The 21,626-nt window shown below is 58.5% G+C and overlaps 1 protein-coding gene and 1 long non-coding RNA gene across 5 annotated transcripts in view; one reads left to right on the top strand and one right to left on the bottom strand.

Moving 5' to 3' along the window:
- The first annotated feature begins 148 nt into the window (after positions 1–148).
- Positions 149–6,807, top strand: LOC120880077. The gene is made up of 2 exons (XR_005724955.1): positions 149–460; positions 4,088–6,807. It is a non-coding gene; the product is annotated as an uncharacterized LOC120880077 (long non-coding RNA).
- A 56-nt stretch (positions 6,808–6,863) lies between these two features.
- The window catches only part of NAV1 (neuron navigator 1), a 189,558-nt gene continuing 174,795 nt past the window's right edge, over positions 6,864–21,626 (bottom strand). For 2 of the 4 annotated variants that reach the window (XM_040263188.1, XM_040263191.1), the window contains 17 exons: positions 21,284–21,367; positions 21,049–21,160; positions 17,763–17,884; positions 17,142–17,150; positions 14,622–14,818; positions 14,317–14,509; positions 13,903–14,071; positions 13,560–13,657; positions 13,353–13,448; positions 12,988–13,147; positions 12,449–12,684; positions 11,724–11,878; positions 11,498–11,569; positions 10,932–11,128; positions 10,410–10,528; positions 8,821–9,018; positions 6,864–7,434 (listed from right to left, as the gene is read on the bottom strand). In XM_040263188.1, the coding sequence (XP_040119122.1) occupies positions 7,339–7,434; positions 8,821–9,018; positions 10,410–10,528; positions 10,932–11,128; positions 11,498–11,569; positions 11,724–11,878; positions 12,449–12,684; positions 12,988–13,147; positions 13,353–13,448; positions 13,560–13,657; positions 13,903–14,071; positions 14,317–14,509; positions 14,622–14,818; positions 17,142–17,150; positions 17,763–17,884; positions 21,049–21,160; positions 21,284–21,367 (2,313 nt within the window). In that variant the 3' untranslated portion in view covers positions 6,864–7,338. The remainder of the gene's footprint in view (positions 7,435–8,820; positions 9,019–10,409; positions 10,529–10,931; positions 11,129–11,497; positions 11,570–11,723; positions 11,879–12,448; positions 12,685–12,987; positions 13,148–13,352; positions 13,449–13,559; positions 13,658–13,902; positions 14,072–14,316; positions 14,510–14,621; positions 14,819–17,141; positions 17,151–17,762; positions 17,885–21,048; positions 21,161–21,283; positions 21,368–21,626) is intronic. The other 2 variants (XM_040263190.1, XM_040263192.1) reach the window with 1 other exon arrangement.

The raw sequence follows: 21,626 nt of genomic DNA, 5'->3' as shown, positions 1-21,626 counted from the left end.
GCCGAGGGGGTGGGGCGGGGCCGCGGGGCGGGGCCGCGGGGCCGCGGGGCGGGCTTCCGCAGACAGCGCCGCCTGCCGCGGGGACGGGGGCTGCGCCGTCTCCGCGGGAACCCGGCGCGGGCGGCGGCGGAGCGGCGGCCAACGGGCAGTGCGCAGCGTCCGCTGGGACGCAGCCCTGACTTCCGCAGGCACGGACTCCTCAGGTGTGACGCCACGTCAGAGGCGGGCAGGATGAGGATCTGCGGACAAGGCTTTGGGACAGGGTCTGGATTAGCGCCTACTTCAAACCCACCTCTTTTGCCCCCACACAAGCGAGTGTTCCTCTCTCAGACCCGGGAATCCGAAGGTCGGGGGAAAGAATCTGAGGCGACTGGCAGGAGGCCGTGGGTTTTTCACGTGGGTGAGTCCAGCCTCAAGGGCTGGGCCAGGAGAGACTGCCGGAAAGGGCATTGCTTCCGGAGTAAGTGCTTGTCTGACTATTTGAGAGTAAGCCCTGCTAGGCGAGAAACTGTAACTTTTTTCCAAGGAAATTATGGCTGGACCTTAAAGAGGTGGAGGGATGGTTAATATGGCCATCCTGGGCCAACCGGGGGCAAGTCTCGGGGTGTAGACACTCCTGAAGCCTCAAGGACTGCTGAGAGGGGTTAGCAGTGCAGGGCAGGGGGCTGGGTCCCTTGTTGGACCGGGAGGGTCAGAGCAAATGGGAACAGGCATTCGTTAGTAAGCAGTTCAGGTTAAGCCCCTTAAAAATGTTTCTAGGAACCATGACTCATTCCCAAGTAGCAAAGGAAACCAGCCATCAGTTCCTAGCCCAGTTCTAAGACTGCGGAGGCTACGCTGGCCACAGGGAGAAGCCACCTCACCTGAGTATTCTTCCGAAAGAATTGAGAAGAGCTCTAAACCCATTTGCCACCTCCTATTAGAGGGCAGAACCCACTCCATCATTCTTGCCTGGAGAATCCCATGGACAGAGCCTGGTGGGCTGCAGTCCATGGGCCGCAAAGAGGCAGACACGGCTGAGCGACGAAACCAGCACCGTTAGAGGGCAGAGGTGGCTTGTGTCACCGGCCCAATTTTGTAGGGGAAGGATGTCCACCTGGAGGCTGCAGTTCCCCAGTAAGAAAGAGGCTGTTCTTTCAATGGCCAGGAAAAGCAGAATTCCACTAGAACAGCCTCTTTTCTCAGACATCATGTCACTTTTACCCCCAGAAGAAAACTTAGGCAAGTCCAGAGAGGGGTATGTTTTCAAACGTCATGGCAGTGGATGGAGAATACCAGAGCCTCAACATCTGCACTGCAGGTTCTGGAGAAGGATGCTGGTCCAGTATGCAAGCAGGACCCCGTGCCACCCCCAGCCAAGGGGGCTGAGAGACTCCTGCTTAAGGACTGCGGAGCAGACACCTGCGCAGGTGGGTCTTAACTCTGCGTTTGGCAAATGACCTTCCCCATCAAGGCATGGACCAGAAGATAAATGAGACAAAAACCAGACAGAGGGAGCTAGAGAGAGCCAGCGGGCAACACAGGAGATAACTTTATTGAAACGCAAATGGCATTGAACAGGTGACTTGCTGAGAGGAGACGTGCCTGATGGACAGAGGACCCAGGTGAGGGGCTTCCGGCAGCGAGGGGAGAAGGCCTCATCTGCCGGCCCCGGGATGGGTCCAACTGTCAACCGATTTATTATTTAAGACAAATCACCCAGCTTTCTCATGATTGTTACCGCAATTATGTATAAATACAACGGCTCCTTTTCTCTACATCAGATATGAAGGGGTAGGTTGAAAGAGGGGAAGGCCAATGATAAAAACTAAAATACGAAGACACACACATATCCTGGTTTGGGGGTTTGTGCCCAATAAATTAAAAAAAGTGTTGTAAAGATTCCTGCCCACCTTCTACCCGAGGATCGCCATGCATTTGAGAAACAAAGGCTCCATCACACACAGTGCTGCCTAAAACAGGGCAGGTGAGAAGGACAAGGAAAGGAACCCAGCAAGGGCTGAAATTCATTTGAGAAAAAGATTGTTCTGTTAAAGAAACAAAAACAAGAACACTTAGGAAGCAGGAGACTCCTGCACAGCAGTGGTCCGGAGACCGTCTGGGACAGGGAGCCCTTGCCTTCTCATCTGTGTCTTCAGTCTGGAGACATGGCAGGAATGCGGGGAGATCAGGAGATGAGGAACCCGGCGGCCAAGGGGTGACTTCAGTGCACGCTTCACGCCTTCCTCAGGCTCTCGTCCTTCTCCAGGCACTTGGTCCCTGACCCCAGGAGGCCCAGTGCCAGATGGGTCTTCATCCCCCACCCCCAAGCGCTCTCACAGGGCAAATGGACAAACTCTAAACAAGGCCAGTTGTACACACATCTCCCCCACGGCCCCATCTGTGAGTGTGGGAAAATACGAAGCTCTTTGCAGTTAAAAAAATTTTTTTTATTGGGGGAAGGATGGACGCCCCGAGGGCCCTCTGCTCCACCTCTGAGAAGGCTCTCCTGCGGCCAGGCAGGGCTAGGGGCGGGACAGGCAGAAGATTCTGGCAGGTGCCCTTTAGAACTGGGACAAGGGTGAGGGGTGGTGCCAGGACAAGTTTCGTGGAAAAATACAGATCAGACTTCTAAACTGCTCTCATCCCATCATCAGCAAAAAAAAGGCCAAGTTGAGAAGCATCGCCCAGCAGGAGACACCTGGAGGAGCCCTCCCTCCATGTTCCCCTGGGAAGCCCCCTGGAAATCTCAGAGCTGTGATGTTTTTCCCTGGAAGTTGTGTTCTACAAGGAAATGCAAGCATTCCCCTAACTTCTGCCCAAAAGCACACATACTCTCTTTTTAAATAAAAAGATAGAATCATGCGGACACATGAGAAGACCTTGAAATTAATGTTAAAGTCTGAATTTTAACCTAGAACCTTATTCGTGGTCCTAAGGCCCCAGTCTGGGGACTCTGGTCCTTGGCTTTCCCTGACACAGTGAATTGAAACTGTAGCGTACAGCACAATTACCAAGAGGGTTTGTTAAAACAAAATTCGCCGAGCCCTCTCCCCGGTTTCTGATTCAGTAGGTCTGGGATGGGGTCTGAGAACTTCATTTCCACAAGTCCTCAGATGCTGCCGACACTGATGGTCTGTACACAGATATAAGAACCGCTGCTTTAAGAAGTGAAAGAGGTGAATCAAAGGACCGATGTTGACTTCCTTCCATGACCACGCCTGTCACAGAAAGCTCTCCAGACACAGCCATTAAGAGACCCAAAGGCCATACTGGGAGGATTCAGTAGCACAGGCTTAGCACCCCCTGGACTGGCAGTCCTGCAGCTTCCAGGCTTCTCTTGGCGTGTGTCCTCACTCTCAGACTACACCATCTCCTACAGGGTCTGTGACGGAAGTATGTCCTCCAGGCTGGGCTGACAAGCACATGTGGGCAGTGGGCAAGCCAAGGCGGTGGCCCCCATGGCCCTGGCAAGGGTGACTGAGGGTTCATGAATATATAAAGCTCCTTTCAGTTATAAAGGGCGTTATTCTCAGGCTTTGGTCTTCTGAGAACAGTGTCCCTAAAACCATTTTCTTACTGTGGCCTCTGGCGGGGCTATGGGCCAGAACGCAGTAGTGGAATAGTTACCCAGTTATCACAGGACAGTTCCGGTGTTCCCGCAGCAAACCCTCTGGAAAAGTACATTTCATCCCATCAGGGCGCAGGCAGTGGGGTGGGGGCGGGGGTGTTCATAGTCTTGCTACTGGCTTCTGCTTCGCTAAGGCCCAGGAGTAGGGAAGGAAGCAGCACGAGGAGGACGCTATCAGCCCTAGAAAGAGGCCTGTGTGAAATGTGCTGCGAGGACAAGGCCAGCTTCCTCTCCCAGACACCCTGCAATAGAGGACCCCACAAGCCTCGCTCGCCTCTGTGGGGCTCCCCTGTGAGGTGTTGCTGGGAGGGGGCTCGCTCCTCCCCTGGAAATAAAGTGACCTCTGAGGCTGACGGGGTGCCCCTCTGAACACCTGGGGTCTTGTTGCAAGGGGTTTGAAGTGAAGAGATGAGATTAGGCCCAAACCAGGAAAAGCGGAAGAAAGAAAAAAATTGAAAAATGCCTGTGTTGTCTTAGGTCCTCAAGGAGGATGGGCAGGCTAGTTGGCCATTCAAAACCAGAGCTTAGCCTGCAGACCACTTTGGACTCTGCAAGGGGACCCCCAAGACCTCAGCCAGCCTCCGGCTTCCCGACACGCAGATCACGCAACAGACGCCGAGGCGAGACGCGCACAGAGATAAGCACCGCGGAGCTGCCTCGAAGATGCGATGGCAGCAGCCAGCCGCTCCCGGAGACACACACACAGACAGCACGTCCTCTGCCGGCCTCGACACCTCGCGCTTTATTTCTGGTGCCTACGAAGGAGCGGAGGACAAACACACTGGACAAAATGCGGTGGTCTCCATCCAGAAAGGGGGGCTGTGGTCGCACCTCTGCCCGGAAGTGGGGCTGGGCGCCAAAGCACGTGGTCTGTTCGCCAGATGCGGTGAGGAGAGGAGTTGGGGCGGGAGGGGGCGGCACCCAGTCCGGTCCTGGAGGGGCGGGGTTTTCTCAAGGTGCCGGGGTGCGAGTTTAGTCCTGGGACCTGGCTGTCCCTTTCTGAGGGGTCCCAGCGTCTCAACCAAGAAGCGGGGGGAGAGGTGGGAGAGGACCCGCGCGGGCCGCTCACTCCAGGGCGGGGGCGGGGACGGGGGTCGGCTTTAGAGGGGCCTGCGTGAGCGCCGAGGGGCCTAGCACCGTGAGGCTCGGCCGCAGTCGCCACGTCGCCGCGATTCCTGGGGGATGACGCACGCCCTCAGCCCGGGGCCCAGGTGGACAACTGGGAAGAGTCCAGGCTCCAGAGGGACAGCGGTGGGCGGTGCCCCCTCGCCGGGCGGGAGCCCTCTTTCTGGAGGCAAGCAGCTGAAGAGTGGAGCACAACGCCGCTGTTGGCTTGGTGGGACAGGGCTGAGATGAGGCGCAAGAACCCGAGGCTGCCAGGGCCAACCTGCTGAGGTCCAGGCAGACTGCATGGTGGCCTCCACGCTGACCGGGGAGGCAGGCATCACTCCAGGGGTTTCTGAGGCAGTTGGAATGGAGGAAGGGGGTCAGCCCTTTCCTTTTTCTCAAGTAGCCAGTAACACCCAGGAGAGAAGGCACTGGCTGGGCAGCACCGAGAACAGAGGTGGGGCTCAGCCCTGGGGGAGGCGGCGCTGGAGCTGGAGCCCAGCCGCGGGTCGACAGCCAAGGTGGGGCTGAGAGGCCAGCGCCCAGGGAAGGCCCACCTGGCGAGGTGTCTTCTCGTCCTTCCAGGCTGGGATGCCCCACTCCGGGGCCGCCTCCTTCTGCGTGGCAGAGACCTTAAGGCAGTGATGTCAGCACCATCCTTGGACAGACAGCCTCTTCCCGCGGGAGAATTGCATATTTTCTGGCAGGGTTGGGGTCTTCACAGCTCTAGCAGCATCAACAGACATCCCCTCCAGCAGATAAGATCCGTCCTCCCTGGGAGCCGCCAGGTGAATGCAGAAGCTTCTGAAAGGAGCAATCTGACCACCTTTTGGACCTAAGTGAACCTCTTCTAATAGGAAGATTCAGATGCAGCCGCTCCTGGTTTGGTGGGACAGAGAGGTCCAGGTTAGTGGTCACTGTGCCTGTAGGTTCTGACAAGCGTGTGTGCTACTTGGGGCTCCAAAGAGCATCCCAGATGCCTGGTCTGCAGAGCCCAGAACCACAGCCTCGCCAGGCAGCCCAGCGCGCTGGCAGTTAACTGTGGGCTTCTCGACAGCTGGCTCCTGCAGTTTGGACGCCGTTTCTCAGGCGACCCTGAGGGTCCATGAGATAAGGAGATGTGTGTTCAGTGGAGATTAATGTTTCCTAGTAGATAGTGAATGTAAGTACTCACACCTTCTTTTTTTATACCCAGTGACTGGTACACAGTAAATGCCCAATAATTGCTTGTCCAGTGAAGGAATAAGAACTGCCGAACCTTCAGGGCAACTTCTGCGAAAGGTGGGTCTCTTTGGAAGGCAGATCTTTGCCACCAAATCAGACTCATTATATTCTGATTGGGAGCGTCTCACATGGGTGTCCTCTCCGAAGTGAATCTGCGCTTGTTCAGAACCAACAGGAAAAGCCAGCCAGGGACTTTGGATGCAGCTGGGCAAAGCAGTCGCATCAGAACCGTGCAGTGAGGGTCTCCACAGGCCACAGAGGGAGGCTTCCAGTTTCCGGTCTCCGTCCAGTCCACGGGGAAGCTCAGCCGAGGTCTTCTGTCAGGATGGGCCCACGTTCTCCTCCAGAGACTGGCCGTCATGCTCCAGGCAAGACGTGTGGGACTCAAGGCCCCTCCTGTCCCACTGCTGAGCTGGCACTTCAGGTCCCACGAGAGCCCCCAGAGCGCCAGACACGACTGCGTGGCAGGCGTCTTGCAGGTGCTGGCTGCCCGGCATTGGACTCTCCTCCACAGGGCGACCTGGAAAAGCCAGACCAGCCCCAGGAAAAGCAGCTCGAGCATTTCATGGACTTGTGAGGGTACAGGAAAACAAGCTGAGGGAGAAGAGGAGAATAAATAGGCAAATGGGAGGGGAAAATGGAAACAAAAAAACAAAACAAAAAGTCGGGTTTATTGATTCGTGTGCTGACTTAGACGCTGTGAGCAGAGCTGGTGGCGCTTCTCTGAAGGCTGCAGTGCCGTTCTCGTGGTCTGGCCTCGTCTCAGGTGGGCGGCCATCTCGCTGGTATCCCCCGTGTCCAGAGGGGGCCAGGTAGCACACCTTGCCACTGAACTTCCTCCCTCCAGCTTCATGTTTTCCTTTTTTTAAATACCTTTTACAGATTGATTTAAACTTTGTAAACCACATGCCTTTTTTTTTTCTTCCCTGGGCTGCAGCCTGATCTCGGGGGCAGGGAGAGCTGTTGGCAGTGGATGGAACTGGGCAGGGTCCAAGGGAGGGTCCGGGAGCCGCCTCCTCCCAGAAGACTTCCCCGGCGAGGCTGTGTCTCTGAGCCGTTTGTGAGAATCAGGAACTACCGCAGGCTTGTTTGATGTCTTCTGAACCCCTCCCCAGAAAGCCCCGGAGTTTGTAATTGAGACAAGAAATCAAGGAAAAAGAGCCAGGATCATCATCTCCCCAAAGTCACCGGAGGTGACTAGGAGACGATCTGGGGCCTCGAGTCCACCTGCCAGTCCCACAGGGAGTTTGCCAAGGTGCAGCACCAGGAACCTGCCCCTGCCTCCACGGCCCCTCTTGTCCTGGAGGTGGAGAGCCCGCGCTGGGAGGAAGCAGGCAAGAGGGGACGGCACAGCACTGTCCTGCGCCCCCGCTGTCCCGTGACTGGCCGCTGGGCCCTCAGAGCGTGGCCTGGAGGCTGGGGTCCAGGATGCTCTCTCTGTCTGGAGACTCGATGTAATTGGCAGCTTCCTGCAGTTTCAGCAGCATGGCCATCTAAAGAGGGGCAGAGAGACAGTTAAGGAGAGAGTGGGGACTTGTGAGTGGTGGAGCGCCCAGGGAGTGCAGGGCTGGTTCGGGAACAGGCTGTGATGGCTGCTTCCACCCTGTGTGAACCCAGTCCTGGGGGGTGAGGGGCGACTGGGGGCAGCGCACGCACGCTGTGACCTGCTGGCCACTCCCTGGAGGGTGTGGAAGCCCCAAGGCCGCCTAACAGCTTTACTCCAAGAGGCTGCTGCCCAGGGGCTAAGCGCTGAACTCTGCCATTAGGACCTGCTTCTCTCCAGGCCAGCCCATCGCCCCGCCCCCCACACCCCCCGGCCCCCCCCCGCCCCCGCCAGGCCTGGCCTGGACGCCAGTGGCCAGTGTCTTCACCTCCTGCCCTGGTCCCCTTGGCTTCCTCCACAGGTCACACGTCTGACCCACCTCATTCAGCTAAGGAAGCATCGCTGTTCCAGCCTTCTGTTTACACGATTAACACTGTCCTGACTTAAAAGCCTTTTTATACAGAGAACACCTGTTTTCTACAAGGTCTGAATTTGAATAAAATGTATCAGGGTTAGAGCAGAAGGGTCTCCTGCTGGCGGTGTGTGAAAGTGCGAGGTCTTGGGTTTGTGTGCGTCAATACCACCTGTAGAACCGTCCTGCAAGACGGCTTGACGACCAACACCCCCTCCAGCAGAAGGAAGGGCTGAGCCTACCACGTGTGCGACTCTGCCCACACTGAGCCAGAACCTCCTTGCCATAGGCATCCCCTCAGTGATCAGAGAGGGGAAGGGTCGTCTTCCCTTCTCATCCTCTAGTCAGAGCCTGCCCATACCCTTGGTCCGTGCTCTGTGCGGAAGTTTCAGGGTTTGGGTCGTATGTTTTGGGCGTCAGTTCTCTCCGTTACAAGCTCTGTGGATATTTTTGTAGCTTGTCACTTGTCTCAGCCCGTTTTTTTCTTTAAAAAAAATTTTTTTTTTATTTGGCGGCACCTGGGTCTTAGTGGCCACACGCAAACTCTTAGCTTCAGCACGTGGGATCTAGTTCCCTGACAGGGACTGAACCCGGCCCCCTGCCTTGGGAGGTGGAAGGGAAGCCCCTCAGCCCACTTTCTAAGAGCTCCTGGAGTCACTGTACCGTGGCTGTCCCCAGGACGACCCCAGGGAGCAAGGACCGGAGCAGGACCCGCTCCCCTACTGTGCACGCTGTTCCCTCCCGGCCTCTGCCAGACACACACGTTGCTGGTGGGCGACACCGCTTAGCTCCGCCTGGGGTTCTGACGGTCAGAGCTACCACCGCTGGCCTCATGTTCACCCCAGCCTCTGGGCCCAGCAGGGTGTGAACAAGGCTTCAGTTCTGTGACACCCTGACTTCCGGCTTACAGGGGCCTCTACTCACCAGTGGGTCTGAGTCCAGGGAGCTGGGGGTGCTGTCCTTGACTGTCCTGTCCTCGGGGGGCGAGGCAATGCTGTGAGGGCCCACGGTGGGGGGCGGCAGGTGGTACAGCTTTGACTGGTCTTGTTGGGCTGAGGGCCAGGGAAGGGTGTCCCGGACCCACTCCACTGGGTCCTCCCAAGCAGCTTTCTGCCCATGAACCTGGAGAGAAGGAGCGGTGTGGGCACTGGTGGAGGTGAAGAGCCCATGGACGAGCAGCTCCTGGCGTGTGCATGCCCGCGTGCTCAGCCCCTCAGGCGTGTCCAGCTCCTCTTGACCCCCACGGACTGCAGCCCGCCAGCTCCTTTCCATGGGATTCTCCAGGCAAGAATTTGGAGAGGGCTGCCATGCCCTGCTCCAGGGGGTCTTCCTGACCCAGGGATCAAACCTGCGCCTCTTCTGCACTGGCAGGCGGGTTCTTTACCACTAGCCCCACCTGGGAAGCCCCCTGAAGTGTCTGTACTTAAAGCCATGAGGTTTGGATTCCTGTAGGATTTTGAGTTTCCCAAAATGGGAAATAAAATAAGTTGGCATAGGTTGGTAGAAGCCATTTTTTTTTTTTTTTTTAAGTTTTGGCCACAGCACATGGCATGTGGGCCCTTAGCCCCCCACCCAGAGGCTGAACCTGCGCCCCAGGCGCTGCAAGGCGGAGTCTTAACCACGGGGCCAACGGGGAGTTCCGAGACCATCTTGGAGAATAACGTGGCAGACTGTATGAAAACTTGCATGGACCCCACAAGTCACATGACCCTGCAATTTTACTTTCCAAGTAAGAAATTTCAGTTCGGTAATAATACCTTTTGAAAGTAATTTGGGCTTTGCTGAAAGGAGATATCATCTGTGTAAAAATGGTTTAAATTAGAAAACTGTTAATGCAAAATTAAATGAAAATGGTGACACACTGCATCTCTGGAACTCTCCCACATTATCAGATGGTGTGTGTCACACCGACATGTGACTCTTATGGATAAAACACGACCACTGGTCCAGTCACCACGTCACTGTGGACCCGTGATGAGTATGCCCTGACTTATGGGTGAGAAAGCTGAGGAGGCTTTTAAAAGTGACAGCTGCCTTTTGCATAAAGTTCTTATTCTCACTTTTACAAATGTTTTCACACATTTCATTTGCCTTCAAAACAGAGCAAATTTATACTGTCTCCTTTCTTACATACGAGGAGTTTAAAAAGGTCACGTAACTTAACCAGGATAACATTTTTATTAGTAATTAGTAATGAGCTAAAGCTATAATAGGATTTTACTTAATTCTTAACTCAGTTGTTTCTCTATCTGCCCAAATCCCTAGGGAGTGGTTTGAGTTTGGAGGAGACTCAGAGGCCTAGGCCTGGACACACAGCCCCAGGTCAGTGGTCGTTTAGCCGCTTGCTGGGCGCTGGCCATAGGCAGGAAAGCAGCATGGTCTGTATAATGCCTTGCCCGGCCTGTTAGGAGGAGATCCTAAAAATCTCAGTGGCTGCATATCTATGACTCTGTCTCCACTCTGTGAGGTGGGCCAGCCTGGCCTTGGTTGAGCAGGGTCCGGGGTGGGCTCACCTTGATGCCGTCCTTGGCCCCTTCCTGTAGGTAGGGGATGATGGAATTGTTCCACAGGTCGATGAACCAGGTCCGGAAATCCTCGATGCCGATGGGGCAAGACAGAAAGAAGCAGGGACCTGGCAAGAGAAGAGGGCCGGGGAGACGGCCTAGAACCTCACTCTCCCTGGCCGCCTGCCCCACCGACTCCCTAATACCAGGCAGAAGGCCTTGGAACTGGAGGGTGAGAGAGGCATAGGGCTGGGCTGAACTGAGATCGCGGTCGAGATCGTGGGAGCTGACAGCCTGGGGCAGCCTCAAGCTCCCCTAACCCCTCCCCTGCGTCTTCTCAGCGAGTCTGGGGAGCGTGGGTGAGGTCTGAGCTCTGACAGCTGACGCAGGCAGGCGCGCCACACTGGGTGCTTTCTCATGACCCACGGTCCTAAGGCTGCAGGCATGGGGCCAGTGAGTCCTCCACACGCTGCACACACGGGAGGGAAAGGGGCCCACGCCAGCCCCGCCCGGGTGAGGCGCAGGCCGCACCAATGAGGAAGTCAGAGGTGCTGTGCTTCTCCAGGAAGGTGTGCAGGTGGTACCACAGCTTGGGCACCCAGTCCAGCACCCGCAGCAGCTCCTCCCTGTTGGCGTTGATGTCGCTGTCCGACTCCACCAGCTTCCTCCTCAGGTAGCGAACCAGGAAGCCGTTGGCGGGCTCCACGTTGTTGGAGAAAGTCAGCATCCTGTGGCCAGGGACGCAGAGGGTCGGGGGGGGCGGGGACTGCACGAAGGCGTGTCGACTTTGCTCCCACCCAACCCGAGCTGCCTGCCTCCCACTGATGCCTGCGGGTCTGCTGAACTCAGGGCCGAGGCAGAGCTGGCACTCAGATCAGTGACCCCCGCAGGTAGCCATCAGACCCCACTGGCCTGGACGAGGGGTCTATGGGCAGAGGCTGCACCTCTTCCTGTGTCAAGGGCCCGTCTCCCTCTGCACCAACATGGCACACGCCTCCTCTCCCAGCCCACAGGGCGCCGCCACTTCTCTCCTTCTGCTGTCCCTCCGGCCAGATCCTGGACTGAACTGGCTTACAGACTCGGGCCATGGATCTTACCTGAAGCTCAGGTGCAAGCCGTGATTGGGTGTCATTTTTACTGGTTGATTAGTGGTACCAATAATATAGGGACTGCGGGAAGACAAAGGAAGAATACCGGTTAGACCTGTCTGAACACTCGATTTCTGCCGTGTGCTACCCCCCACCCCGTGGAATGCTCACAGCTTGGGGTGAACTCGGCTCCCCTCTGCCCGCTGTGGTGAGTCTGGTCCTGACTCCCGCTCACCATTTGTGATACTTGCAGGTCAGGGCCCCATTGACCAGCTCACTGATGGAGCCTGCCTCACTCAGGTCATCCAACAGGATCACCAGGGGGACGTCTCCAATTCCTGTTTCTCGGTCTATCTGGTTGGCCAGGTTGGAGAGATACAGCTGCAGGTCCTGAAATGAAAGAAGCGGGCGGTCAGCACTCAGGAGCAGCGAGCCCCCGGACCAGCCTAGCAGAGGAGGCTATCGGAGGGGCTGGGCTGGTTCTGGATCCCGGGAGGGGCCTTGGTTCCTGTGTGATGCACCTGGACCGGTGACTGCAGAAGCCCGCCACCCCAGCCCCATCAGCAGTGGCCCCTAAACCCCTCACGGTTGGGGAACACACTTGTCTTCATCACAGTGCACAGGGTCAGCACTGGGGGCCCCCGCAATGGCCATGCCTCCCCGGGGGGCACAGCGCGCAGGGACCTCGGAGAGGGGCCTGGCAGGGCACAGCACCGCGAGTGACAGTTCTGAGGGCTCCCCTAAAGGAAGCCAGCCCACGGTCAGAGAGACGTCCCAGAAAGAGAGGCTGAGGGGAGGCGGAGAAGGAGGGGCTGACAAGGCGGGCAGACGGCCGGTGGCACGTGAGAGGGACAGAGCGCCCCGGGGAGGGAGGAGCCTGCAGTGGGGCTGCCGCGGGGGGAGGGGAGCACCGTGGAGCAGGGAGGTCCGGGCGGCGGTGGACAGAGGGGGCTCGGCCACCTTGCAGGACTGCTGGTGCATGTTGAAGGTGCTGACGATGCCCTCGGTGACCTCGCGGCCGGAGCGCTCCACCAGGTACTCGGCCAGCCGGTTGGTCAGGTAGGTCTTGCCGGTGCCGCTGGGGCCCGAGAGGACGAGCCGCCGGTGCTTGAGCAGCAAGCCGATGTAGTGTTGCATCATGGGCTTCGGGATGAGCGTCTCGAACACGAGGCTGTCCACACACTTCTCCCTGAGGCCTGCAACGCGCCTGCCTGCGTGAGCCGGCGCCCCCGAGCCCAGCAGGGCCCCCTGGGCTGGCTCTGGACACGCAGGACAGGCCGTGTGCTACGGGGGCGGGTGGAGGGGAAGCCCGGGCGGGGCAGAAGCATCCTGTGAACAACACATTCCCCGGGACGAGTCTGGAGCAAGTGAGCCTATCTTGAGCCTCACGGTGACCTCCACCCTGCAGCCCCTCGGCCAGTTCCTGCTCCAGGAATACACGAGGGACCGCCTGACAGTCCCCCCATCCCACAGCCCTGCACCCAGGGTCTGGGACTGACCTTTGAGGGAGACTGCTATGTTGTTAACCCCTCGGCGGCAGGGGGGCAACTCTGGGGGCTCCGCGTCCAGGAGCCGCTTCACGTGGCTGATACTGTAGCCGTGGATGGACTCAGTGCTCAGTCCCAGCGTGGAGGCCGGGTCCATCTTAGATATGTAGTCCTGGCGAGACGGGAGGGGAGAAAAGAGGTGATTGAGAGGCACGCGGAGGAGAGCAAGAGCGCAGGATGAGCAGCGGCACAGGGCACAGCGGTCCACGAGCAAGGGGAGGACCGTCTGTCTCCCGGGGCTTCTGCACGGAGCCTCTGAGGCCCGGGCCCCCGAGTTCTCAGAGGACCAGCAGCCCCTGAGCTCCTGCGCCTCTTACCTTGAACACCTGGAAAACAGCGCCGTCCAGCAGCTTCCAGTCAACCTGCCCGCTGACCTTGCTGCAGCCCAGGAAGAACTCCTGTTGCTTCAAGTCCTGCGAGGCCAAGGCGGGCGGCTCAGGAGCCGCGCACGCTGGGCTCGGGGCTCCTCAGAGCCAAGGCTCCTCGAGTACAAACGACAGTGTCCCGGCCCCCACGTTCCTTACCCCTTTGATGATGTGCTGGGGGGGCATCCTCACCACCACCCGGAGAGTCACCTCCTCCTTCGGGCCACAGGTGCTGATGCCGTCCATGGGGGACAGGTCTGCAGGTGCGGAACAGGAATGCTGGTTTGGGGAGGCTCCCCAGACTATCCTACACCTTCCTGCCACTCCCCTCTCCACAAAGTCTGTGTCTACCCCGGAGAAGTACCAGGGGTCCAAGCCCAAACAGTGATTAGGGTTTTAGGACCACGGCGACCCTCTGACCCCAGGAAGCCGCCCCAGAATGAGTGAGGGGCGAATCCTTTCCTTCTTCTTACCCGCCCAGAGCCTTCGCCCCAACGGGTACCTGTGTCTGCGAGGCTTGGGCTGAAGGAATGTGTGAGCGCCAGGCCCAAGGAGCGACGCGGGGAGGGTAGAGCCGACGATCCCGGGATCTGCCCAGGAGCGGAGCCCGCCGAGGGGCCCGGGGCCACCTTCAGCCGGTCGTTCTCTGCTTTCAGCAGGTCCACCTCCAACTGTGGCAAGAACGGGCGGGTCTGGAGCCTCGGCTGCCGGGTCCTGCAGACCCGCCCTGCGCTGCATCCCTCTCGCAGCCAAGAATCCAAGTCCCGTCCCATCCCGAAGCCCCCCCCCCCCCCCCCCCCCGCAGCCCCGCCCCGCGGCCCCGCCCCCCCGCAGCCCCGCCCCGCGGCCCCGCCCCTCCCGCAGCCCCGCCCTGCGCCCCGTCCCGCCTGGTCCTGCGGCCCCGCCCCGGACCGACCTGCATGTTGTGCATGGTCTCTCGCAGCTGGTCCAGCTGGTGGGCCGAGTTGAGGGCTTCCAGGCGGATGTCTGTGAGCTTCATCTCCTTCTCCCACAGCTCTGAGCGCAGCTCGGACACCTCCTTCTTCTCCGGCTCCTCCTCCTCGCTGCCATGGAACAGCCGGGCGTGGGGGGCCGGGGGAGCGGGGGCCCTGGAAGGAGGCGTGGAGCACCGGGCGTTAGACCCTGAGCCCGCGGGCGGCCGTCACCGGTCCCGCGGCCTGGGGAGGCGGCTACAGTGGGGGGCGGCCCGGGAAAACTTACTCGGGGGCGTCGGTGCCAGCAGAAGACGAGGTGGAGGACTTGGTGGAGGGTGAGGCGGTCTCGGTGGACGCGTGCTGCAGTTTGGGGGACGAGGGGGCGGAGGAGTCGGGCGTGGCGATCTCCTCGATGTCAGAATAGGAGGAGGCTGACTTGGGCCCCTTCTTTATACTGAAGGCTTTGTTGAAGGAGCTTCGGAGCTAAAACAAAGCAGATTGGGGAGAGCGCTGTGAGGCCAGGCCCTGGAGATGGGGAGGTGGGAGGGGGCTTCTGAGAGCAGGCCGGAGGAAGGGATGTGCGGCAGTGGGCACGCCCTCAGGAAGGCGTCTCCGGCCTTGTGGCACGAGGGTGGGAGACTCGCCTAGGAACTCAGGCTGAGTGTCTAGGACTTGGTGCACTGTGGGAGCGTCCTGGGTTTCTTCTCCCCCTTGGGGGCAGCCTGCTGTGAAGGGACGGGGGGGGGCCCCCCCGGGGGCACAGGGTGTACCTCCTGGTGACCCCATCCTGCTTTTTTCAGCAGATCAGCCACTGCTCAGCCTGCAGCCTGGCTCACTTGGGCCTCAGGACCCACCTCTGAGCTGGGCTTATCAGATCAGAGCCTACCCAGCAGACACAGACAGCACAATTCTGTGAGATCAAAAGATGGGAGTGAACTAAGCTCCTTCACTGCCGCCCGCGCTCAGCACACTGCAGGATACAAGTGCTTTCGACCATGTGCACTCGTGTGCCAGAATTAAGGGGTACTTCCCAGCATCTCCTCCAAGTGTGCAGGAGGAACTGGCTTGGTCTTGGGTGCTGATGAGCTGGGTGTTAGGGATACGGGAGGCAAACCAGGGATCTGTCCCACGCCCGTCCCATGCATCCATTCAGCATGCACACACACGCAGGGACACGGAGATGGAGCTGCAGCCGGAGACAGAGTAAGGAGGGTCAAAGCAAACCAGATCGCTGGGACAGCAAGAGAGCAGAGTGCAAATTTGAGGACTCTTGCCAGGTGTGTCTCCTGGGGCTCGGGGCAGCTGTGGGTGGTGGTGGGGCAGCAGGGGTGTGTTGGGGTCTCTACCAGGAAGGACATAAGAAGACCCATCGGGCTCGATGGGGGTGTGAGGGGGGAGTGCGTGTGCAGGGTCGTGCCCTCTCTGGGTAGTCAGGGCTCAGTGTCAGAAGCGCAGTTCTCCGTGGAGACAGAGACCTGGGGCTAGGACACGGGCCCCCTGCGTTTGCCTCTAACCCCGCGTCTCAGGAGACTGTGTGTGTACACCGCGACCCCATCTGCAGGGGGCCACCTCCTAAGGCCATGGAGATCCTGAGTGGCAACAGTGCTCCACGCGGGTGTCTCCAACGCAGAACTGCTGGGCAGAGGGACTGCGGTGTGATGTGGTAAGGGGTGCTGGGGTCAAACGATGGAGCAAAACAAAGCCGGGCTCTGTCCTGAGGGGCATCTCAGGGCGTCTCCAGTGAGGCTGTGCATGTGGAAGGGAGCACTCCTCAGATCTGAGTGTCTCAAGGGGCTGGTGTCAAACTCTGGGCAATGCCAGGCTACGACTCAAGTTTCAGTAATCACCCTGCATTTGGCTCTTTCCTCCCCATGACCCTCGGACAGGCTCTAGGGGACGGAACCTCTCCCTGAACCTCCCCCTTCTGACTGGCGTCTGCAGGAAGCACCGCTCTCTGTCCACCAAGATCCCACCTCGATTCCACCTCCAGTGGGCTTCTGCCCCGCTGTGACACTCTGCCTGCCTCCTGGGACAAGCCGTCTATGAACTCCCAGAGCCGCGCTCACTGAATTAGCAAGCATTCTGACACCACTGGATTGCCATCAGTCTTCTACGGACTATTTCTGTCTCCCTGGCAGTTTCCCAGGCTCTTTGAGATCACAGGTTCCATGTTTCCTATCCTAAGCCACTGTTGGCAAAGGGTTTGAGTGGACTTTATGTGTCTGCTTTGTCAGGGCTCGCTGTTTCTTTTAGACGTTTATACCCTAATCCTCGAAACCCCTTTGTCAACCACACGGCTGCTAGGAGGGCTTCAGGCTTGAGGGTGATCTGAGGTCCCACCCCTCACCTCTCTCTGGTTCATTTTACTCCAGAGCTAAATCTTCAGGCCACACCCAAGCTGACCTGGCTTCTGGCAATCGTGGTAACGCTCACCCCCTTGGAGCCTTCCATCTGGGGCGTCTGGGGTTTGAGGGAGTGAGGGGCCAGGGCGCACCGTCCTGGCAGCCTGACAGGGCACCGTCCTGGCAGCCGGACAGGCACCGTCCTGTTCACTGCCTTTGCAGCAGGTGGACTCTGGCGCCAGGGGAGACGGGAGGGGGCGGCTCCCTCCCACTGCCCCAGCCAGACCCCTCCTCTGTCCTCCAGGGCCGGCCGAGGGTCGACATGCAGGGAGGGGTAGGGGCTTGGCGGAGGTGGGCACGGTTAGTTTCGTGAGTGGTGGTCTCTGTTTAGGGGGAGGGGTTGCTCTGGAGAAGGGGAGGGTATGGCAGAGGCAAAGAGGAACAGGGAGGAATGAGTGTCTTACCTCGTAGACCTGGAAAAAAATAGGGATTTTAAGTCAGCATTTTGAAGGAAAAAAAAAAAAGAAGCAACACTTAAATCACTCATTTCACACAGCGGCCCGTCTGGACTACACCACTCTGTGCACAGGCTCAGTGGGTGGGGCCAGCGAAGGGGTGTGCCCCAGGGGCTCCCCTCCTCCACACGGGCAGCAGGGGGCATGGTGATGTCAGAAAGGGCACCCCAAGTCAGCTTAGGGTTTTCTGGGAGACACGAACAGCTAGAATGTCTCTCTCTGGACCAGTCAGGCAGCACGATGTTCCTTCTGGAGTGATCTGGCAAGTTCCACGAGTATCTCTCCAGGAGCATCTCAGCTGAGTGGCTCTGCTCATAACATCTCTCCACAGTTGGGAGGGGTGGGCACAGGTAGGCCAGTCCCTCTGAGGACCTCCTGCTGCTGCTGCCCACTAGACGTGTGCGGGGCTGCAGGGGGTGGCTGGCGCGGGGGCAGACCCTGCTCTGGGCGGACACCACCCGGGGCTCCCATCAGACGGGACTAGCGTGGCAAGCTCAGGGAGGTCAGCTCCTGTGCTGCAGTGGGGTGCCCCCCGGTGGCCCACACGGCTCCCCCCAGACCTTCACCTACCCAGCTCTTCTTCTTCTTCTTCTTGGCATCGGCCTCCTTGCCGCTGCTGATGCTGGAGTGGCTGGTGATGCTGTTGAGGCTTGAGATGCTGTCGGAGGAGTTCTGCCTCTTGATCCGGAGCTCTGGGGGCCAAGCACAGGGGCGGACACAGACCCGGTGGCTTTAAGGCGACACTGTGAGGCTGGAGGCTGGGCTTGCTGCAGGAGGAAGGGGAGGAGGCACCCACCTCCTCGTCCACATCCTTCATTTGTTGGGAGCATCCTTTCCACAAGCTTTTGTTGGGTGTCAATCATATTTCAACATAAATAAACAAGTAGGAAATGATCCCTGTTCTCAAGAAGCTGCTAACAGGAGAAAGACCAGCACAGAAACCAGTGACCTCGGTTCGAGCAGCGGGGATGAGGGGCAGCCCAGGCCTCCACCGTCCCCCAGGTACTGGCTGCCACCCTCGGGACTCACTTCAGAAATACTGGCTGCCAATACTGGGTGGGGGGGGTACACAAGGCCAAGGGCCTTGCATTTAACCCTAAAGGGCTTTAATTTCCCTTTTAATGTGATGGGCAGAAAAATCTCTTCAGCTCTTGGAAAAGGTTTGTAATGGCACCAAAATGCCCTCCTCTCCTACTTCAGGGAAAGAAAGGGTTAATAAAGGAGGCAGCCTTTGAGTACAGACAGAACAGAACCCCGTGGGGCACAGGTAAGGGGCAGCAGAGTCTAAGGCGCCAGACGACCAGATGTTTCCGTAAGTTAGTTCCGTTGTTTCTGGCTGGGCCAGTCCTTGTCGCTGCCTCTGGCTGTGCGGGTCTTCGCCGCTGCCTCTCCAGCTGCGGCGGGCGGGGGCCACAGGTAAGGGGCAGCGGAGTCTAAGCAGAGGCTCCGGACGACCAGATGTTAATGCAGCTGCCTCTGCCTGTGCGGGTCTTCGCTGCTGCCTCCGGGCTCCCTCCAGCTGAGCCGGGCGGGGAGCGGGGACCACTCTCCAGCCGCAGAGGCTCCTCCCCGCGGGGCCTTCCCTTGTTGCAGAGCAGTGGCTCAGTTGCCCCGAGGCTTGTGGGGTCTTTCCTGGCCTGGGATGGGACCCACGTCCCCCGCATTGGCATGTGGATTCTTAACCACTGAACCACCTCGGAAGTCTGAGGACTGGATTTGTAAAACCTTATTTTGAAATCGTTACAGATTCACAGGAAACTGGGGACAAACGGGCAGGGAGGCCCTGTGCGCCGCGGCCTAGCGAGCTTTTACTGTAAAGGCCGGAGAGCAAACATTTCAGGCTCTGTGGGCATTTGACCTCTCTTACAGCTGCTCAGCAGTGCCCCCTGGCATTAGACCAGCCACAGATGACACGCGCGTTGGCGAGCGGGGCTGTGCGCCAGTAAAGCTTCATTTAAAAGCGGGTGGTGAGCCAAGTGAGCTACGGTCTGCCAACCCCTAGTTTGCATTTTCCTCCAGAACACGCGTTGCTTTTGTGATCAACTTAATTTACAACTAGTCAATTACAAAATAAAATGAAAGGCAGCAAAACAACTGTTTATCAGGATACCTGGAGATCCAATTAGTTGTGAGCCTATCAATTAAAATTTTAAAACATGCTATATAGTACTTTTAAGAGCAAAGGATATGCTTTAGAATCAGTCTTCAAAGAAAAAGTTAGGAAATCTTTTGTGCCTTTAAAATTTTGTGCCATATGCATGTATTACCTATCTACAAACCAAATAAAGTTAGGCATCATTGCTTTAAGCATTAGCTCTTTGAAGGCTCCTGGAAATCCTGGCCAAGCTGGACCTGGGTCAACAAGGAGGAGGAGGACCACACGAAAGCTAAGGGCAGGGTGCACGCGTCCATCCCACACAAGCGTATCTGAAGAGTCAGGCTACTCGGGAAACTAGAAATAACCCAGCGCCCCCGACCTGTCGCTGAGGAGCTGTGTTTGAGCAAGTCGCCCGTCTTCTCGCGTCTTACTCTGAACTACAGAGTGCACTTCGTAGGGCTGCTGCCTGGACTAGATGAGCTAACGTAAGCACAGCAATCAGAGCGGGGCCTGGCGTCCTGCAGACACTCCTAAAGGCTGGCTGTGTCTGTGGCCAAGCTGGGCAGAGAAGACAGGAGAAGCGGTGGGAGACGTGGACACGTGCTACGCCAGCAAGAGGCAGCGCTCCTCCTGCTGACGGCCGAACACACTCTCTTTCCCTCTCACTTGCTTTTCTGAAATGTTTCAAACTCAGAGAAACACTTAAAACTAAGGCTGACCTCTCCGTTGAGCCCTGAGATCCACATGGTCTCCGTCTCACTTGAAGGGTAGCTTCTTTCCCCTCAGAGAACCGAAGTAAGCATCAAAGGGGGTCACACACACGTCTGTGCACGCACACACGTGGTCAAGTGGAAAGTGCTAGCTCTTCAGAGCAGCTTTAGGTTCCCGGCAAGACTGAGAAGGTGCAGAGGTGCCCCACCTCCTGCCCCCACGTGCAGGGACCCCCGACCGGCAGCCCCACCGGATGCTCTATCTGCTGCAGTCGACACAGCCGCCCCGGCGTCTCAGCAGCCCTCAGAGCCCACAGCCGACACTGGGGTCCACTCAGGGCCACATTGTGGGGGTTCAGACAGATGGACAAGGACCTGTGCCCCCATCACCACGTCCTCCAGAGGCCGTCACGGCCCTACGGATCCTGTGCCCCGGCCTGGGCACCTCCACTCCCCACCCCACCCTTTCGCTGTCCCGAGTCTCGTCTTTTCCACAGTGTCCTGCAGTTGGCATCATAGAACACGCAGCCTTTCCTGGCGCGCTCCGTCACTGAGTGACGCACGTTTAGTCCGTCGCCGCCATCGTGCGGCGAGAGCACTCAGTGCCGAGTGACGGCCCACCGTCGGGCCACAGCACTGCTTATGCATACGTCTGTCCGTGCAGGACAGCGGGGTTGCTTCTGAGTTTTGGTGACTGTGAGTGAAGCTGCCGTAAACATCCACATTTAGCTTTTTGTGGGGACATGATCTTTCTGCTCCTTTGGGGAAATTCCAAGGAGAGTGACTGCTGGGCTGCACAGCAGGGGTATCTGGATTTTGAAAGTTAAAGAGCTATTTTAACAACTGTCTGTGACAGTCATGTGAGGTCCAAGGAGAGGATCCCTGGTCTCCCTCAGTCCCTTGGGTGGTGGGGCCAGGTCCCTGCCACTCCTCGCTGACTGTCAGAGGACCCTCGCCTTCTGGAAGTTGCCTGGCACATTCTGGAAACAGAGAAGCCCTGCAGTAACCCTCCTTCTAGCCCGGTCCTGCCACCGGCCAGAGGGCCTACCTTTGGGCGTGGCCTCTGAGGCACTGAGGGCCCCTTGAATGACAGCCTGCGCCTCAGAGTTCTTCTTCTTCAGGAAGTCTATGGTTTCCCGTAAGTCCAGCAGCTCAGTGTCCTAGGGGGAAACAGGAGTGGTGTCAGGTGGGGCTGGGGCTCCCGCTCTGCAGGCTCGGCCCGCACTCCGCAGGCCCGACAGGGGGGGCAGGACGGGAGCGTGCCGGGGACGGGGAGGCCTCACCTTCTCCTCGGCGGTCTCGGCCAGGTGCCGCAGGCGGCACGTCATGCTCACCAGGCTCTGCTCAAAGGCCGCCACCAGGTTGGCCTGAAACAGATGGGCACGGGACGCCTCAGGTGCCGGGGCTTGGGGGGCGGCTGGGCTGACTCGGGGGGTCTCAGGGAGGACCAGTGCCAACCAGCCTCCTGGCAGCCCTTAAACCTTGCTTCCCACTCTGGCCTGAAGACATGCCTTGGGGCACAGGCATCATCACGGTCCGGCAGGTCTCTGGAGGCGTCTAGAGGCCCGGCTGTCCCCGCCCCCGGGGAGGCGTCCCCTCTGGGGCCCTGGCTCTACCCAGTGTCAC

This window comes from Oryx dammah, unplaced genomic scaffold (genome assembly GCF_014754425.2).
Source record: "Oryx dammah isolate SB20612 unplaced genomic scaffold, SCBI_Odam_1.1 HiC_scaffold_21, whole genome shotgun sequence".
NCBI lineage: Eukaryota > Metazoa > Chordata > Mammalia > Artiodactyla > Bovidae > Oryx > Oryx dammah.
This window is presented reverse-complemented; position numbering and strand designations above follow the sequence as displayed.